We start from the raw sequence: 13840 nt of genomic DNA on the forward strand, positions 1-13840 counted from the left end.
ATGTGAGTTGCATCTTAATCATCATATGGAGATGTGGTGATTGATTGTTGAGATTGTCAAGGGTGGATGCGAATAAAGCCGTTTGTGCATTTCTTGGGGCGGATGGATGGATGGATGGGCATATCGCGCGTTTTGGGATGGATATTTTGGGATCTTGCGTGAAGGGGGCTTCTTGGCGGACAGGATGGACTGGCCTGGGTTGTCCTGGATTGGGAGGGATAGAGAGGAATAGTTCACGCGTTGAGTTAAATACCAATATTAATAATACAATAACTTGTAGGAGGGAAGAAAGATAGTCGGTCTAATAGCATACAATAAATTCAATACATTTAGGTCCTAGGGGACGTTAATAAAGATGGAAGTGTCTAACTAATCATTGGTATCTATTGATGATCAAAACTTGCGTGCTCCACGCCTAGCAAAGAACTAAAAACCGTATCAGTCTTCAAATAGGTACCTACCCCACAGTCCCTAGATAAAAGGTGATTTTAGATTGCTAGTAGAGGGTTGCAAGAGTTTTATAATGAGATGGGAAAAGATTAGAATCTAAAATATCAGTATACATAGACATAGATATAGATGAGTACTTGCTATGTAATGAAATAAAATGTAATGTAATGTATTTTCACTATATATCCCCACGCTAACCTATATAACCACTCTATCTACCTAGGTAACCCTAAGTCTTACTACAAAAAAAGAAGAAAAAGGTATCCAAGATTCCGCTATCCGAACGCCAAAGAACTCCACCTCTTTCTTCAATATCCAAAGCCTTAAAAGTAGCTTCGTCGAGTATTCATTACATCACATCCCAATATCCATCTCACCCATTCAAAACCTCACTCCCCCGTCAAATCCAACACCTCTACCTCCTCTGCTCTCCACGCCCTACTCCTCCCCTCAATCAACTCCTCTCTCCCGACTTCTCTCCACGAACCCGGTAATGATTCTCGTAACATTATGTATCTTTTTGAATTCTTCTCTTTCTTCTTCTCATCGAATGACTCCTCAACAATTTGCGTTTCTATAGTTTGTTTTCTTATTGTTTTTGTTTGTTCCCGTTTTGATGGTTTGGGGAGTTTAGAAGATTTGAGGGGAGAAGGTGAGGGAGATTGTGTGATATTGTAGATGGTTGTGTGCACGTTGATTGTGGTGTGGTATGTGGGTGTACAGATATCGTGATCGTGAGCAGGATATTGTGCTTGATATTGTGGGCTATTTTTCATTGTGACAGGCGAACTGGATGGGAGGACGAGCTTGGGGTATCCGGGTGATTCGTCATAATCTCTGTCTAAAGGCGCAGGATCGTAAGAAAGTACTGGAGTCCCTGGAGGCGAAGAAGTAAGATCGATGATTCTCCCTGGTGAGTAATTATAGGAAGCGGCTGTTTTGTATGAGGACTTGGAGATGGATGAGCAGCCTGAAGAAGAAGATTTATTGCCCGAAGATTGCAGTGAGAAGTCTATTTTGCGATTTATGGGGTTGGGGAGTAAGTGGTGCGCGAGTACATGCTGTATCGAGGGCTAGCAGAGGTGAAGAGAGCCCTGATTTTGTGTTTGTTTGAGGTGGGGAGCGCTTTTTCCTAGGGGACGGGCGATCATTGTAGATGGGAGTTCTGGTAGGTGGAAGGGTGGGTTCGTCGTCTTCGTCATCACTGACAGGAACGGTTGACTGCCGGTGCTTTCGTGTAGAGAATGGTGTAAAAATAGATTCAGGATCGGGACTTGGACTCAAAGAGGCGTAAGTCTGAAATGTTTTAGTTGGGGTCATAGGTCTTCGAAGACGTGAAGGCTTCGTTATTTGAGGCAGCGGCTGAGAAGAAGATGATTGAGAGATAGCCCATGGATTGAGCTTGGGCTTCACTTTTTCTTTGATAGCCGTTGGTTTACGGCCACGTGTAAGTCGCTTTCTCACCATTGTTTCTTCTGGCGATTTAGGGCTTCGAAGGTTTGGGGCTAGGAAATGAGGCGGTAAATCCTCTTCCGCTATGACGAAATTTTGGACAGGCTGACTTGATACTTTGGATTTAGTTCTGGTGCCTTTTTCTGAAATCTCGACATAACGATCTAATGCACCCTTAGGCATTCCACCAGTAGCTTTAGTACTCGTTTTTGGCTTAGTAGTTTTAGTTTCTGCTTTTTTGGCCGCAGCCTTCTGTTTCAAGGCCCTTTTAGGGTCTCTAAGAGCTTCTTCATAGTCCTCCACGGTAAGCGGTACTCCGACTTTGACTATGGTCTCAAATATCCATAATTTATCCGCTTTCATCGGATCATATGGAGAAGGTCCACGTCTTCGTGGACTATCGCTTGGTGCTGCATCATCCGAAGCATATGCTTGTATCTGGTCATCCTCGAGAAGAGGAGCCAGGCCATCCCTTCCATAGTCTTCGATCTCATCATGTTCCTCATCTAGATTAATATCAACTATTTCCAGAGGTTGATAGATGACTCTCATTTCTGGGACTTCATCCGTAGTGATATGTTTTCTTTGGCCACAAATAGCCTTTACCAGTTCCATTTCATTAAGCTTGGTGAGCATGGGGTCATCATATCCAGAATTTTGACGATCTCCACGTTGACGAAGCTTCGTTAACAATAAAGCTGGTGCTAGGCCTCGCACGAACTTTTTGGCCCCTTCTTTCCCCTTCCATTCAAATGCATCAGCCACGAAATGTCGAAGTTTCGGAACATTAATATCGCCCTCCCAAATAATCTGATCTCTGAGTCTCTCCACCTTCGCTAATGAGGAAACAACTGGATGTGTATAGTACCCCAAAACTTTCCTATCCGGAAAATCCTCAGGAATCTGTAGTGCCTTTCGTTTGGTTCTAAAAAATTTACTTTCGTTTGTGAATAATTCATGAGCCAAATCTGCCCTCCATTCATCATATGCAGCCGCATCTTCCCTACGAATCTGACACAATCTCTTTCCAAAACCAGCTCTAGCAGCTTCACAAGCAACTTTGACACCACATCCAGGAATCCCTTCGGTCTTATAATCGCCACCACTCATCAAAGCCACCAAAATCATACCTTCACGGTCCAATCCCGATCTACCGGCTTTGGTCGCTTTGGCATCATAAACATTAACATGCGTTGGTGTACCAGCACCACTCTTCTTTTCTGATGACCAGCTCCGAAAAGTCAACCCGCTTCCAAACATGAGGGTATCAACATCCTCACTCAGAACAGCATCTACAACACCTTCACGCTGTAGAAGGGCGCACTCCGCTTCAGCTTCTCCAGGAGCAATATGATATTCAAATCCAAATAGTTTGAGAAGCTCTTTAGTCATCAAATCCGGGATAGAAGCACCACCTCGACCTGTTTGCTTGTTACGCTTGACGGGTGGTTTGTGAGGTCCATCGAAGACAAACAGTGGTTGCACGGAAATGGAAAGGAGTCTGAGGAGTCGATAGTATAAGGTTCTCAATGCCGGATTGGTGCCACCTATACTAGATAAGTTGGGTGTTTCATGATCATGTGCTGGACAGCTTACCTTGACCAGCCTGGATCTGAAAATTCCAAATTGATATGTCGATCGCAATCCTCAAAGGAATCCCGGTTTTCTCGAATTTCTCAATCGAGATCTTGGAAAGGGAAACCCTTTTCCCGGGCCCAATTTCCCCGTAAATTCTGTAAATTCTATCAACACATGAAGCTTGTAGTGTGGAAAAAATACTGTCACTTACCCTTTAATACCCATGATGCACGAGTAAATACACCAGCAAATTGAAATGTAGCAAACGCAGTTCTTCAGTTCTAATTCCAAAAGCCATACATAATAATAGCACTGCTATCAAAGAGCAAAATATCTACAAGGTTAAAATCAAATAGCTATGAGTGAATGGAAATACTAGTGAATGATGTAAAAGAAAATTGCAGAATCAATTTCACCAACCATCCTTGTTGACATCCCTCGTTGCTACAGCAATAAAGTTCAAAGTCCAAAAACCACCAGCACAAAATGGATACCGGTACGATTAACGGTTATTAGTTAATTGTGAAAACGAACCCCGGTAAACCTAAGTACCAGATTGTCATGGAATCATAATAATAATAATGTCACATTCAACCGGTCCTGCTCATCGCAGCGTATCAAATATTCGCCCATCCATTAATCCTCAAGGTGGTAGTGGCACTCCCTCAACTCCGCATACCCACCTTCGACAAATCTCGAATTCATTTGGCTCGCCATCCACTCTGCGCGCAGAGGAAGAATGTATAGTTATTGAGATTGGATGTCGATATGTGCAAGTCGGCTTCGCAGGCGATGCAGGACCTAAAGCGGTGATTAATTTCGGGCCAGAAGAACAGAGAAGAGCGGGGGATTTTAGAAGATGGCAGCCGGGATATGATAAAGCTTGGAGAGAGAGAGTACATGGAAAGAAATGGGGTGAGGCACATGAGCTGTGGAAGTTGGATTTGAGGGATGTGGACTTGGGGTTGGTGGGAGATAAGATTGAAAGGGCTGTGAGAGATGCTTATACAAGGTTTGTAGAGCCTCCTCTCTAGTATTGGTATGTCCAGGGAACGGTGCTGATTATGGCTGTGCAGATTCCTACTTATTGATTCAAGGCCGAGAAAAGTAGCTCTGGCTCTCCCGTCTGCATTACCTTTGCCGCTTCTTTCTACAATTTTAGATACGATGTTTACGAATTTTCAATCTCCCAATATATCTTTGCATTCTGCACCAGCACTCACGACAGTGGCTGCAGGTCTTCGAGCTGCCATGATTGTGGATATTGGATGGAGTGAAACTATTGTGACTGGAATATATGAATTCCGAGAAGTATTCAGCAACAGATCTATAAGGGCGACGAAGTTGTTAGGACAAGAGATGCGGAAATTGTTGGCTACCTCTTGTGATCCAAAGATATTACAGCAGGAATCATCAGACGGCCGGCCAAACGTGGCACTGGAAGAATTTATGAGTTTTGAGGAGTGTGAGGAAATAGTGAATCGAATGGCATGGTGCAAACCATCTATACATTCCGCAGCGAGAACTACAACCAGAAGCGGTCTTGCGCCTTTAGATGAAGAAGCCGAATTACAAGCCAACATGCGGTCCCTAAAAATCATTGCGGACTCGAACTCCGACGCTATAGCCACAGTACCACTGAGGTCTACCCTCCCACCACGCACTTTACGCTTTCCATTTTCCAAACTTGCTCAACCCTGCGAGGAAGCCCTCCTAGCAAGCCATCTCCCCGCCTCTGAACTCGATGATGAGGAACTTCCCATCCATATTCTCCTCTACCAAGCTCTACTCCGTCTTCCAGTGGACCTGCGTTCTGTTTGTATGTCAAGAATCGTTTTTGTTGGCGGTGGCTCAAATGTCCTTGGATTGAAAGCGAGGATTTTAGATGAAGTAAATGCGCTCATCGACCAACAAGGTTGGGATCCCGTGCGGGGAAAAGCAGTCTCTCAATACAGATCCAACCCTAAACTTAGTCGACCCCGACAATCTGCGTCTTCACCTACAGAAATCCCATTATCCCCTCCAGACTCACCATCCTCTCCGACATCGCCGACCTCGCCGACCACACCACGCCCCCCTGTCCATATCCCCGCGGGTCGTCGATCCCCCGAATCTGACTCGATAGCAGCTACTATCTATGCCAAATCCGGAAGAAACAATATCCAGGAGGAACGGGGAACCATCAGAGCAGTAGAAAGTTTAGGAGCATGGTGTGGTGCGAGTTTATTATCACAGCTGAGAATTCCGGCTGTGAGTTCTGTCGATAGAGAAGTTTGGATGCAGTACGGCATGGCTGGGGCAAATAGGAATGCAGAAGTTAGTGTTGCTGCAGGAGCGGGAGGGAGGGGCAGTATGGGGCCAGGAACGTTTAAAAGTGGAGTTGGTGAAAGAGGAAGTTGGACGTTGGGATTGTGGGGGTCGTAAATTTAAGGGAAGAGGTTAAGTACCAGTAATTATTTAGCGGGCTAGGTCGTGATTCTAGAGCAAGTCTCGGAATAAATTAACAGTAAAGCTGGCTTGCTCGCTCGCCCCCTTGCTTGCTTAACATGCATGCACAATATTCATATACTCAGAACTCATCACCAAACATCAAACGTCTTGTTTAAAATAGCCCGTTACACTAAATTCGGCTACTGGGCTGACCCATCTTCAAATAGGTGTGATGTTGCAAAACTAATGTCCCATCTCGAATTTAAAGCTGCAATAAAATCGTACATCCGGCGGATCTCCCTAGTTACATTCCTATGCACCGCCCTTATGATGGGGAAATGAATGAATTTTATTTGTCTTGGCTTCTTAATTTCTTCTCATGTTATGGCTTTACTTCGTCATAATGTCGCTTCAGATGGGAATTTGAATTTGAATGGGAGTGGGAGTGGCAAATGGCAAATGGGAATACGAGAAGTTGCATTGATCTCTGGATGTTGGTTGGATTAGCTGGTTGGATATCGCTTTTATGTGTTTGTATGCTTGTATGCTTGTGCTGTATATAATATATAGAAGACTGGTAATTCGCCTAGAATTGAAAGATCCAACTAGAGGGTAGAAGTTCGAGGTAAGATAGACAGACAGACAAATACCTGAGATATTGGTTCTTGGAGTGATTACACTCGTGACTGTGAAAGTTATGTTAGTATAAATACCAGCGTTCTGCTCCGTGTCGCCAAAAAGTCAAAATATCTCCACCACTCATTTCCCCCTTTCTTACTGATTACCTCAATCTATCACTCACACCTCCATCGTGAATAGTGACCTGAAGAGAGGCGGTAGACTGAAGGATCTGATAGGAGGTAGTTTCATGAGATTTTTTCCCGCTTTTGATAAAATGTGCCATCGAATTTACCTAATATGTCGACACTAAGTTTATACGCGAAAGCTTGAGTTTGCCGTACATCAACCGTACCCGCGGAGACAAGGGTGGGTGGTAATGCCATCAAAATTACCTAATGTGGCAATTTGCTAATTACCCGGGAAAGCTTGACTGTTCGGTGGAGGTCAACCGTAAACGTAAACGTCGAATATGATAGGCGGTAACTTCTCGCTTGTATCATGAGGGAATGTTGGAGAGTGTAGGATTCCTGCCAAAGGCGCTGTTGTGCCGCTAGTGATGGTGGTATGTATGGTCGTGGTATTCGAATGTAAATGTAACCTCTTATTCTGCGCATGAAGTAGCCCATGAAATACAGTCAGATAGAAGGTCGTCTCCGGTTCGTTTCCCAAAGCAAAGCCGGAAGCGAACATGAAAGTCCCCCAGGCAGTACAAGATATTGGGCTGCGAATGTGAGAAGTCAGATTTGAGGTAGGACAGGACAGGTGTAGTTGATAATGATCAGTCTGATGTCTTATGTAAGAAACATCAAAATTCTCTTCAGCGGCGCGTTGATGTTGGCCAAAATCGTTCAAAAATGAAACGTCAAATCATCCAACGACCGGAACACGGATACTTATGTTGTGTGATAGGTAGATAACCCGATCTCGACCAGTATATGCAAGGTTGCTTGAATCGATGGTCGCACGCATTAGCATGCTATGATAGTGTCACAACATATCGCCACACCCGTTGACGTGGACGTGGACGACGAAATATTAAAAGACTTCGTGGTACTGCAGATTTCAGGCTCCTGATTCCTGAAGGTATCGAGGGATAAGGGGATAACTACGTGTTTAAGAAGAAGCTCGAAGCAATCTGCCTTTATGAGGACACACGGTACCGGTCCTCTAGATTTAAGTTTCGGTCGGTGTAAACAAGTATCTAATTGATAAGTCCGCTGGATTTTCACACTACGCCGTAAACTCTTATGTCGACCGAATATGCTTGACATATTTGGCATATGCAACTATATTCTTAGCACACCCTGACACAGACCTTGTTCCAATGGACTATAGTTCGCGCAACCGGGGATCAGTTCCGCGAAAGCAGTCATACCATTGGTTCTTTGCCGTACCCAAGTACCGCAATATAAATTGATGGATTTATTTTATGTTCATTGACAGTGAACTCGCGCCCCTCAGTAATTTGTTGTGCGGCGCCTGCGGTCAGTGGATACGGGAAGTGGTCTCGAATCCGGTTGGACGACACCAGCAATGCCAGAGCACGAGACGAGCATCTTTCCCTAACCTTACAGCGAACTAATGTGGTGTAGTGGTGGGCGAGATTGGCGCCCGAAGTGGTTCAATAATGCTTTCGCGCAATCAGTCAATGACGCGAAGATGAGAAAGAAAAGATGCCAGTGGGAATTGAGAATTTCCCGAAGTTTTTTCGACAACGCATCCTTTCTTGCATATTGAAGATGATCGCGTGATAAGGCGAGGACGAGCGCATGGATTTGAATGTGACGGTGGCGATGAACTGTCATCTGAGAATGTGACTGAAATGTAAAAAGTAAGTGTTGTGACTTCCTTATGCTGCATGCAGTTAACGATATGCAATTGATCTCTCCTTTATGATCGCTTGGTACGGAGCATGCGGTACATGCAATGCACTGGTAATTGTTTAATATCTCGTCGCCGGCAAGCCTCGAAGAAGATCCCCCGATAGAAGCGGGTAGAGAAAGGTGGGTGGTGTTGTAATTTTGGCATACGCATTTGAAACTTATCGATGTCATCAACCCCTATCTCTCAGAGCAACTTGCATCGTACTCTGTAATCACTAATGTGTAGCGCCCTCTTCTTCATTCACTGAAACAAAGTTGACAGCGGATCCGACCAGGGGGTTTCCTTCCCAAAACGCTATGGTCGGCTCCTTCTTTGTTAGATGCCCATGCAAGCCAGACATTACCGCTATGTATTTGGTTTAGAAATAATAGAACTAAAAGCCCAGATTGATATGAACAATTCCCGGGAGACCTCTCCCGCTGCACGTCGTCCGATGCGGCAGTCAGTAATAGAAGTTTTAGAATTGGCGTAAAGCATTGTTGAAGTCTCAAATCAAAAACATCTGAAGGTAGGGTTAGGGGTTGTAGAAATGACATTGGCAAAAATCTTCAATACTATCTATATACGTAACCTACACTTCAAGAAAAACACCCCTCTACATATTAAAATGCATGATATTATTTTTCAATGGGTATTATATTATCGCATTGATATATTGCAATTGCTTCTCGTTTACAATTCCTTCAAATGTGTATTGTTTTTGAATTTTGAAAAGAAAACGAGAACTAATAGGTTAGCCAGACCAAAACAGGAACATCTAGGCCACCAGAGCTCTGTCCTGTGATTCCATGAGGGGACCGCCCCAGCGGAGGGTGCCCTAGGCCCTGCAGACTCCCTGACAAGATTACTATCTTTATCTGGTAACTTCCCGGCGATTCACCTCGTCGAGTTGAGAACTTGGGGGTTATTGGATGAGCCAACTGCCAAGATGTAACCTTACTCTACCGTACATCTATTCTCTTTGAAAAAAAGAAAAAGGCCCAAAAGTCCAAAGACAGCCCTTACACATTTTGTCATTGTCAACCTTACTAGACTAATTCGGAAACTCGGAAACTTTTATTGAGATGAATCAGAGTGATCGAGACGTGCACACACCTCAGAGATATCCAAGGTATCTTTACTAACCGATATCTGCCGAGGTCGATCACAATAAGACTCGCTATACGGTTCCTAAAATAGCAAAATGAAAAATAAACACGGGAGCTGGGGAAAGGTAGGGCATATCTTTACGTAGTCGATCTGGATCCCACCTGTCATCTGATGACGATGACGATGACGATGATGATGATGGTGATGATGATTATGATGATGAGATGATCTGCAATACAAAAGGGTGATGCCGTGCTACGCCTTGCGAATTTGATCTTGGAGGGCTACTGTAAGCGAGGATTATCCAGTGGGCGCAAAGGGCGTGTATTTTAAAAAAAATCAGACCAAAGTATGTTCGGGGATGCCGGAAAGTTGTATCTCCATCTTAGACAGTTGCAAGGTGGAACGATTAGGCCGGGGAAGTTTCGTAAAGTCCATGTACTTGTTCATTTGCAGTAATTGGAACTTCCAGCCCTTGGCCCCTTGCTGACATGTGTTTCCCACATGGTTTTTATCTCAAACGTCTGCGCAGCAGTGTATTCGCCCGTAGCTGCATGGGTTCGAGGCCAAATGCAGGTGACCTTGAGAAGAGGATTGAAGTTGGTCGAATGGGACGATCTATCCCCAAAAACGGTTTCGGTTCGAATATTAGGGTCGTATCGGCGGGCACATATTGGACGTTTGTGCCACCGAGTTCTTTCTATCCGATCCGAATAAGTTTAAAGGTGCCGCAACTCCACACGGATGGCACAGCAGTTTTAGTCTATATCACATCCATTATTGCATTTCTTAAGCGCCTTGATAATACGTTCAATGGTTGGGATGCTTGGCACGGACCTAAGGTGATGAAGGAAGGTCTTGATGCAAAGATCAACTGATTAATTGTCCTGCTTCCAGTGACAGACATGATACTTCCCATCCTCAGACATCCTGGAGAACTACGATATCCGAAAGAAGAATGTCGACATGCTAAAAGATTACGACGGGGTTTTGAATGGTAGGCTTTGGGGGGATGAACCAAGAGCTGAAAGATTTGACTACCGGCATCGACGTGATTTGATATCAACTAAACCCTACATGCCTCGACCTTCGGATCTACTTCCACATTGGGATCCTTAGTATATAAAACGTTAGCTGACAAAAAGAGCTGATTCATTCTAAGACGTGAAAGTCTTACAGGCTCAGCAGGCCGGAGACGGGGTACATATATCAGGGAATCGACTTTGCGCTGTAAACAGTCTTTAGCTGCAACAGGACGGACAGCGGGCTCGTTATCGGAAATTAACCCGAAAGATCCGGTCATACACTATTTGCCTCTCTCACCACCTGAACCGCCACATAAATTCCCATTGAGTGGTCAAAACGTCACGACTCAAACTTTAAGCGGAATAGCCGATTCGAAAAGTCTAAAGGTTTAACGACAAACGGTTTCGATTTCCATATTCGAATATCCATCCACCCTGGCCCAAATGCTTGTCGACTGATCAAAACATTGAGTTCCCGCTACTTGCCCCTTTCTTGTCTTTGTGGCTGATAGCCAAGACCGTTTAAGCACAATATATACGTAGTTAAGATTTCTCAAAGCCTTGATACACATTTGCAACTCAGCCAGTCAAACAAATATCCGAACGATATATTAAAGACAAATCCATTCCACTCCATCATATTTCGGCCCTCATACCTTGACCGACCACCCCTGTTCCGCTTCCAATCTCGATGCCGCTACAGGCGGGGAAGCAAAAGGATCTACCGGGTGAGCAAAAAGGAAAAAACCAGCTTCCCAACGTCAACCGCATTTCTTTGCAATCAGGACGCTTCACCGCTTCCGTATCACAGCTGGAAGAGAACCCCCACGCTCCAATTGGCCCCGAGAAGATGACTTGATCTCAATTTGACCCGAATTCTATCATTTTTAACTAAATACGCCAACTGCCGTGAACTATTCCACTACTTTGGGTCTTCAAGGTACCCGATACCGTGGATATGGTATATGTATCTTTCTACAAGGTTTTTGAATAGTCTTCAGGATCTGTGCTATTTTTTGTAACATCGTCCGAGGTTACTCTTCCCCCCTCCACGTATATGCAAGCCACTCCAGTTTCGTCAATCGGTGTCCATATTGATTGGTAGGTGCCTAAGCGGGTAATCATTTTTCTCAATTCTGCTATGTGACTAGGATTAATATGTTCCGTCCTGTTGGCCATCGCTTATTCCTTGTCGTGGTATCAAGAAGAACATGTCTTGCCTTATAAGCTTGCCCTGCCTGTGTCTCACCGGGAAGTTCCATCTCCGCTTCTGGTGTTCAAGGGCTCTTCACATATTAATATCGCCTTGCCACCTGAAGCTTGAGTTAGTTCCTTCACTTCAAACCTACCCTACCCTTTATACCGTTGACACTAGCACTTCACTACTGCCAGCAAGTACCAAGTACCAGCTATCAACTCGACTGTCAACTACCAACTACCAACCTTTGAAGAGCTAGAATGGAGACTCAAACTATCGAGTTCACTGTTGAACAACTTCTCGATCTACACAGATATTGGATTACAGAACTGTTTATCATGGATAAAAAGTCTGAAGAGGAAATCGTCAATTTGCTTCACCATCACAAGATTGATGTCACGTGCGTATAACATTCAACGTTACTTGCTCATTTACTAACAATGTTTTCACAGTCCAAGCACTCTTCACTCCTATCTTTCAAATTGGAACCTGCTCACTCCACGTTCGTACATGCCAGAATATGCGGATCATCGTTCACAGTGCTGACCAACTTCGCCTATCCAGGAAGGAAATGATGATCGCTCTATCGTTATCTGTCACCAGCTCGCAATTCGTACCTGAGAGCTTCAAGTCTTCGTCTCTCCTCCTCCCATAACACCATTTCCAATTGGCTCACACCTTCATACTCAATGCAATCACCACTACATCCACGTCCGAAAATATTTCTCCACGACCAGACTCGAAAGATTTAGACATCATTTTTGACCGACAAACAACCATCGATTCTCCTCGCTCGATCTTCAAGACCACGAACTCAGAGCCTTAGATCTTAGAAAGATAATTGTGGATCAGGATGAAAGAAAAACGAAAAACGAGCTTGAAAGTTTTCAGTATCAAGGGAACCAAGGGTGTGTTACTATGATGAGTCGGAAAAGTGGGGAAGAGTGATTTGTTTTCTTTTTATGCTTCATTTTAAATTGGTTGCTTTTTTCTGCGGTTATACAAAATGGGATTGGTAGTGGGCAACGGAGTTTCCTTTTCTTTCTCGTTTTATTGGCGTGCGTTGTATATTCTATGGCTAGCGATGGGCGATAGCGATGGGTTTAATGACTGCAAAAGGTTGGGCGATTGGGATATGCGGGATACACATGGTTCGCAGATGCCATGGCGATGGCAGGAGTACTGCAGTCTGGAGTTTCTTTATGAGGTTGTCATAGTAACAAATCTGGTTTGGTACATCTATATCCGAAGTTTCCTATTCGTGCGGCGGAATTATATAGATAGATATCACCCCATTTCTTTTCCATGTTGTAGCATAGTATACGAAGCTCCTTTTTTGTTAGTTTACGATAGTCCGCTGCAATTTCAAATGGAATCGGTTCACATCAGCAGGTTCATGAAGCCCCAACTGTCGTGTAACAATACCATCTACTGGAATCTAGACACCAGTAGCACTACATGTCCCACCGCTCTTCCAATACCCGTAAGTCTGACAAACACAACATAACATATGCATGCGGGACCTTTTCCACAAAACCCGTGCCTTGACGATCTCTCCTAGCCCCCACTCGCCTCCATCTTTACTATCGCCTGTTTATCTCTACGCACTACACCAGTTCTCTTCAACCCTCAAGTTTCAACTCCTGCCACCGCAAAATTGATCCACCATCCCCAAAAGGAGTTCGGTCCCATTAATATGCTGTCTCTCCTTATCCTCCACTTTTTAAGATTCTCTCCTATACCCAACCAACCAGCCAACCAAATAACCAGCAAACTCGGGATTCCTAACTAACTCCAAAATGCAACTCTATTCCTCCATTTATCCACCCCACTATCACATGCATGCATGCATGCATATGCAACCCTCATCTGATACCTACCTCTACTCCCCTAAAATCCATGCCCAAGCTTCTCCCCAACCTTCAAAGGCACCCGAATCCACGTCATCCACAGCAACCCTTCCCAAACCAAAAAATTGTCGACTCTCGGAAGCACTTTCCGAAACTTATCATTTTTGAGGCTTTTTTTGTCGTTTTTTCGATTTCGATTTCGATTTATTCGATGATTATCTTTTTTTTTTTTTTTCAATGATTATGATTTTCTATCTATTTCT

At 44.3% G+C, this 13840-nt stretch overlaps 8 protein-coding genes across 8 annotated transcripts; 4 read left to right on the forward strand and 4 right to left on the reverse strand.

Annotated features, from left to right (window-relative positions):
* Positions 1–539: 539 nt before the first annotated feature.
* Positions 540–3705, reverse strand: SS1G_05883 (hypothetical protein; the record flags this gene model as incomplete). Its single annotated transcript, XM_001592911.1, has 5 exons — positions 540–546; positions 844–1400; positions 1915–3449; positions 3499–3635; positions 3692–3705. The coding sequence occupies 5 exons, from the start codon at positions 3703–3705 to the stop codon at positions 540–542; spliced, it is 2250 nt and encodes a 749-aa protein (XP_001592961.1).
* A 356-nt stretch (positions 3706–4061) lies between these two features.
* Positions 4062–5904, forward strand: SS1G_05884 (hypothetical protein; the record flags this gene model as incomplete). The annotated part of the gene is made up of 2 exons (XM_001592912.1): positions 4062–4492; positions 4557–5904. The coding sequence occupies 2 exons, from the start codon at positions 4062–4064 to the stop codon at positions 5902–5904; spliced, it is 1779 nt and encodes a 592-aa protein (XP_001592962.1).
* A 1071-nt stretch (positions 5905–6975) lies between these two features.
* On the reverse strand, positions 6976–7802 carry SS1G_05885 (predicted protein; the record flags this gene model as incomplete). Its single annotated transcript, XM_001592913.1, has 2 exons — positions 6976–7252; positions 7576–7802. The coding sequence occupies 2 exons, from the start codon at positions 7800–7802 to the stop codon at positions 6976–6978; spliced, it is 504 nt and encodes a 167-aa protein (XP_001592963.1).
* Positions 7803–8629: 827 nt separating this feature from the next.
* On the reverse strand, positions 8630–9424 carry SS1G_05886 (predicted protein; the record flags this gene model as incomplete). The annotated part of the gene is made up of 4 exons (XM_001592914.1): positions 8630–8709; positions 8991–9010; positions 9092–9140; positions 9421–9424. The coding sequence occupies 4 exons, from the start codon at positions 9422–9424 to the stop codon at positions 8630–8632; spliced, it is 153 nt and encodes a 50-aa protein (XP_001592964.1).
* Positions 9425–10058: 634 nt separating this feature from the next.
* On the forward strand, positions 10059–10382 carry SS1G_05887 (predicted protein; the record flags this gene model as incomplete). The annotated part of the gene is made up of 1 exon (XM_001592915.1): positions 10059–10382. One exon carries the CDS (start codon positions 10059–10061, stop codon positions 10380–10382), a length of 324 nt encoding a protein of 107 aa, XP_001592965.1.
* Positions 10383–11220: 838 nt separating this feature from the next.
* On the forward strand, positions 11221–11388 carry SS1G_05888 (predicted protein; the record flags this gene model as incomplete). The annotated part of the gene is made up of 1 exon (XM_001592916.1): positions 11221–11388. The coding sequence occupies one exon, from the start codon at positions 11221–11223 to the stop codon at positions 11386–11388; it is 168 nt and encodes a 55-aa protein (XP_001592966.1).
* Positions 11389–11774: 386 nt separating this feature from the next.
* On the reverse strand, positions 11775–12483 carry SS1G_05889 (predicted protein; the record flags this gene model as incomplete). The annotated part of the gene is made up of 3 exons (XM_001592917.1): positions 11775–11842; positions 11916–11938; positions 12404–12483. The coding sequence occupies 3 exons, from the start codon at positions 12481–12483 to the stop codon at positions 11775–11777; spliced, it is 171 nt and encodes a 56-aa protein (XP_001592967.1).
* Positions 12484–12733: 250 nt separating this feature from the next.
* SS1G_05890 (predicted protein) lies at positions 12734–13519 on the forward strand (the record flags this gene model as incomplete). The annotated part of the gene is made up of 3 exons (XM_001592918.1): positions 12734–12878; positions 13071–13210; positions 13289–13519. The coding sequence occupies 3 exons, from the start codon at positions 12734–12736 to the stop codon at positions 13517–13519; spliced, it is 516 nt and encodes a 171-aa protein (XP_001592968.1).
* Between the last annotated feature and the right edge of the window lie 321 nt (positions 13520–13840).

The sequence above is a fragment of the Sclerotinia sclerotiorum genome, genomic scaffold (genome assembly GCF_000146945.2).
Source record: "Sclerotinia sclerotiorum 1980 UF-70 scaffold_7 genomic scaffold, whole genome shotgun sequence".
NCBI lineage: Eukaryota > Fungi > Ascomycota > Leotiomycetes > Helotiales > Sclerotiniaceae > Sclerotinia > Sclerotinia sclerotiorum.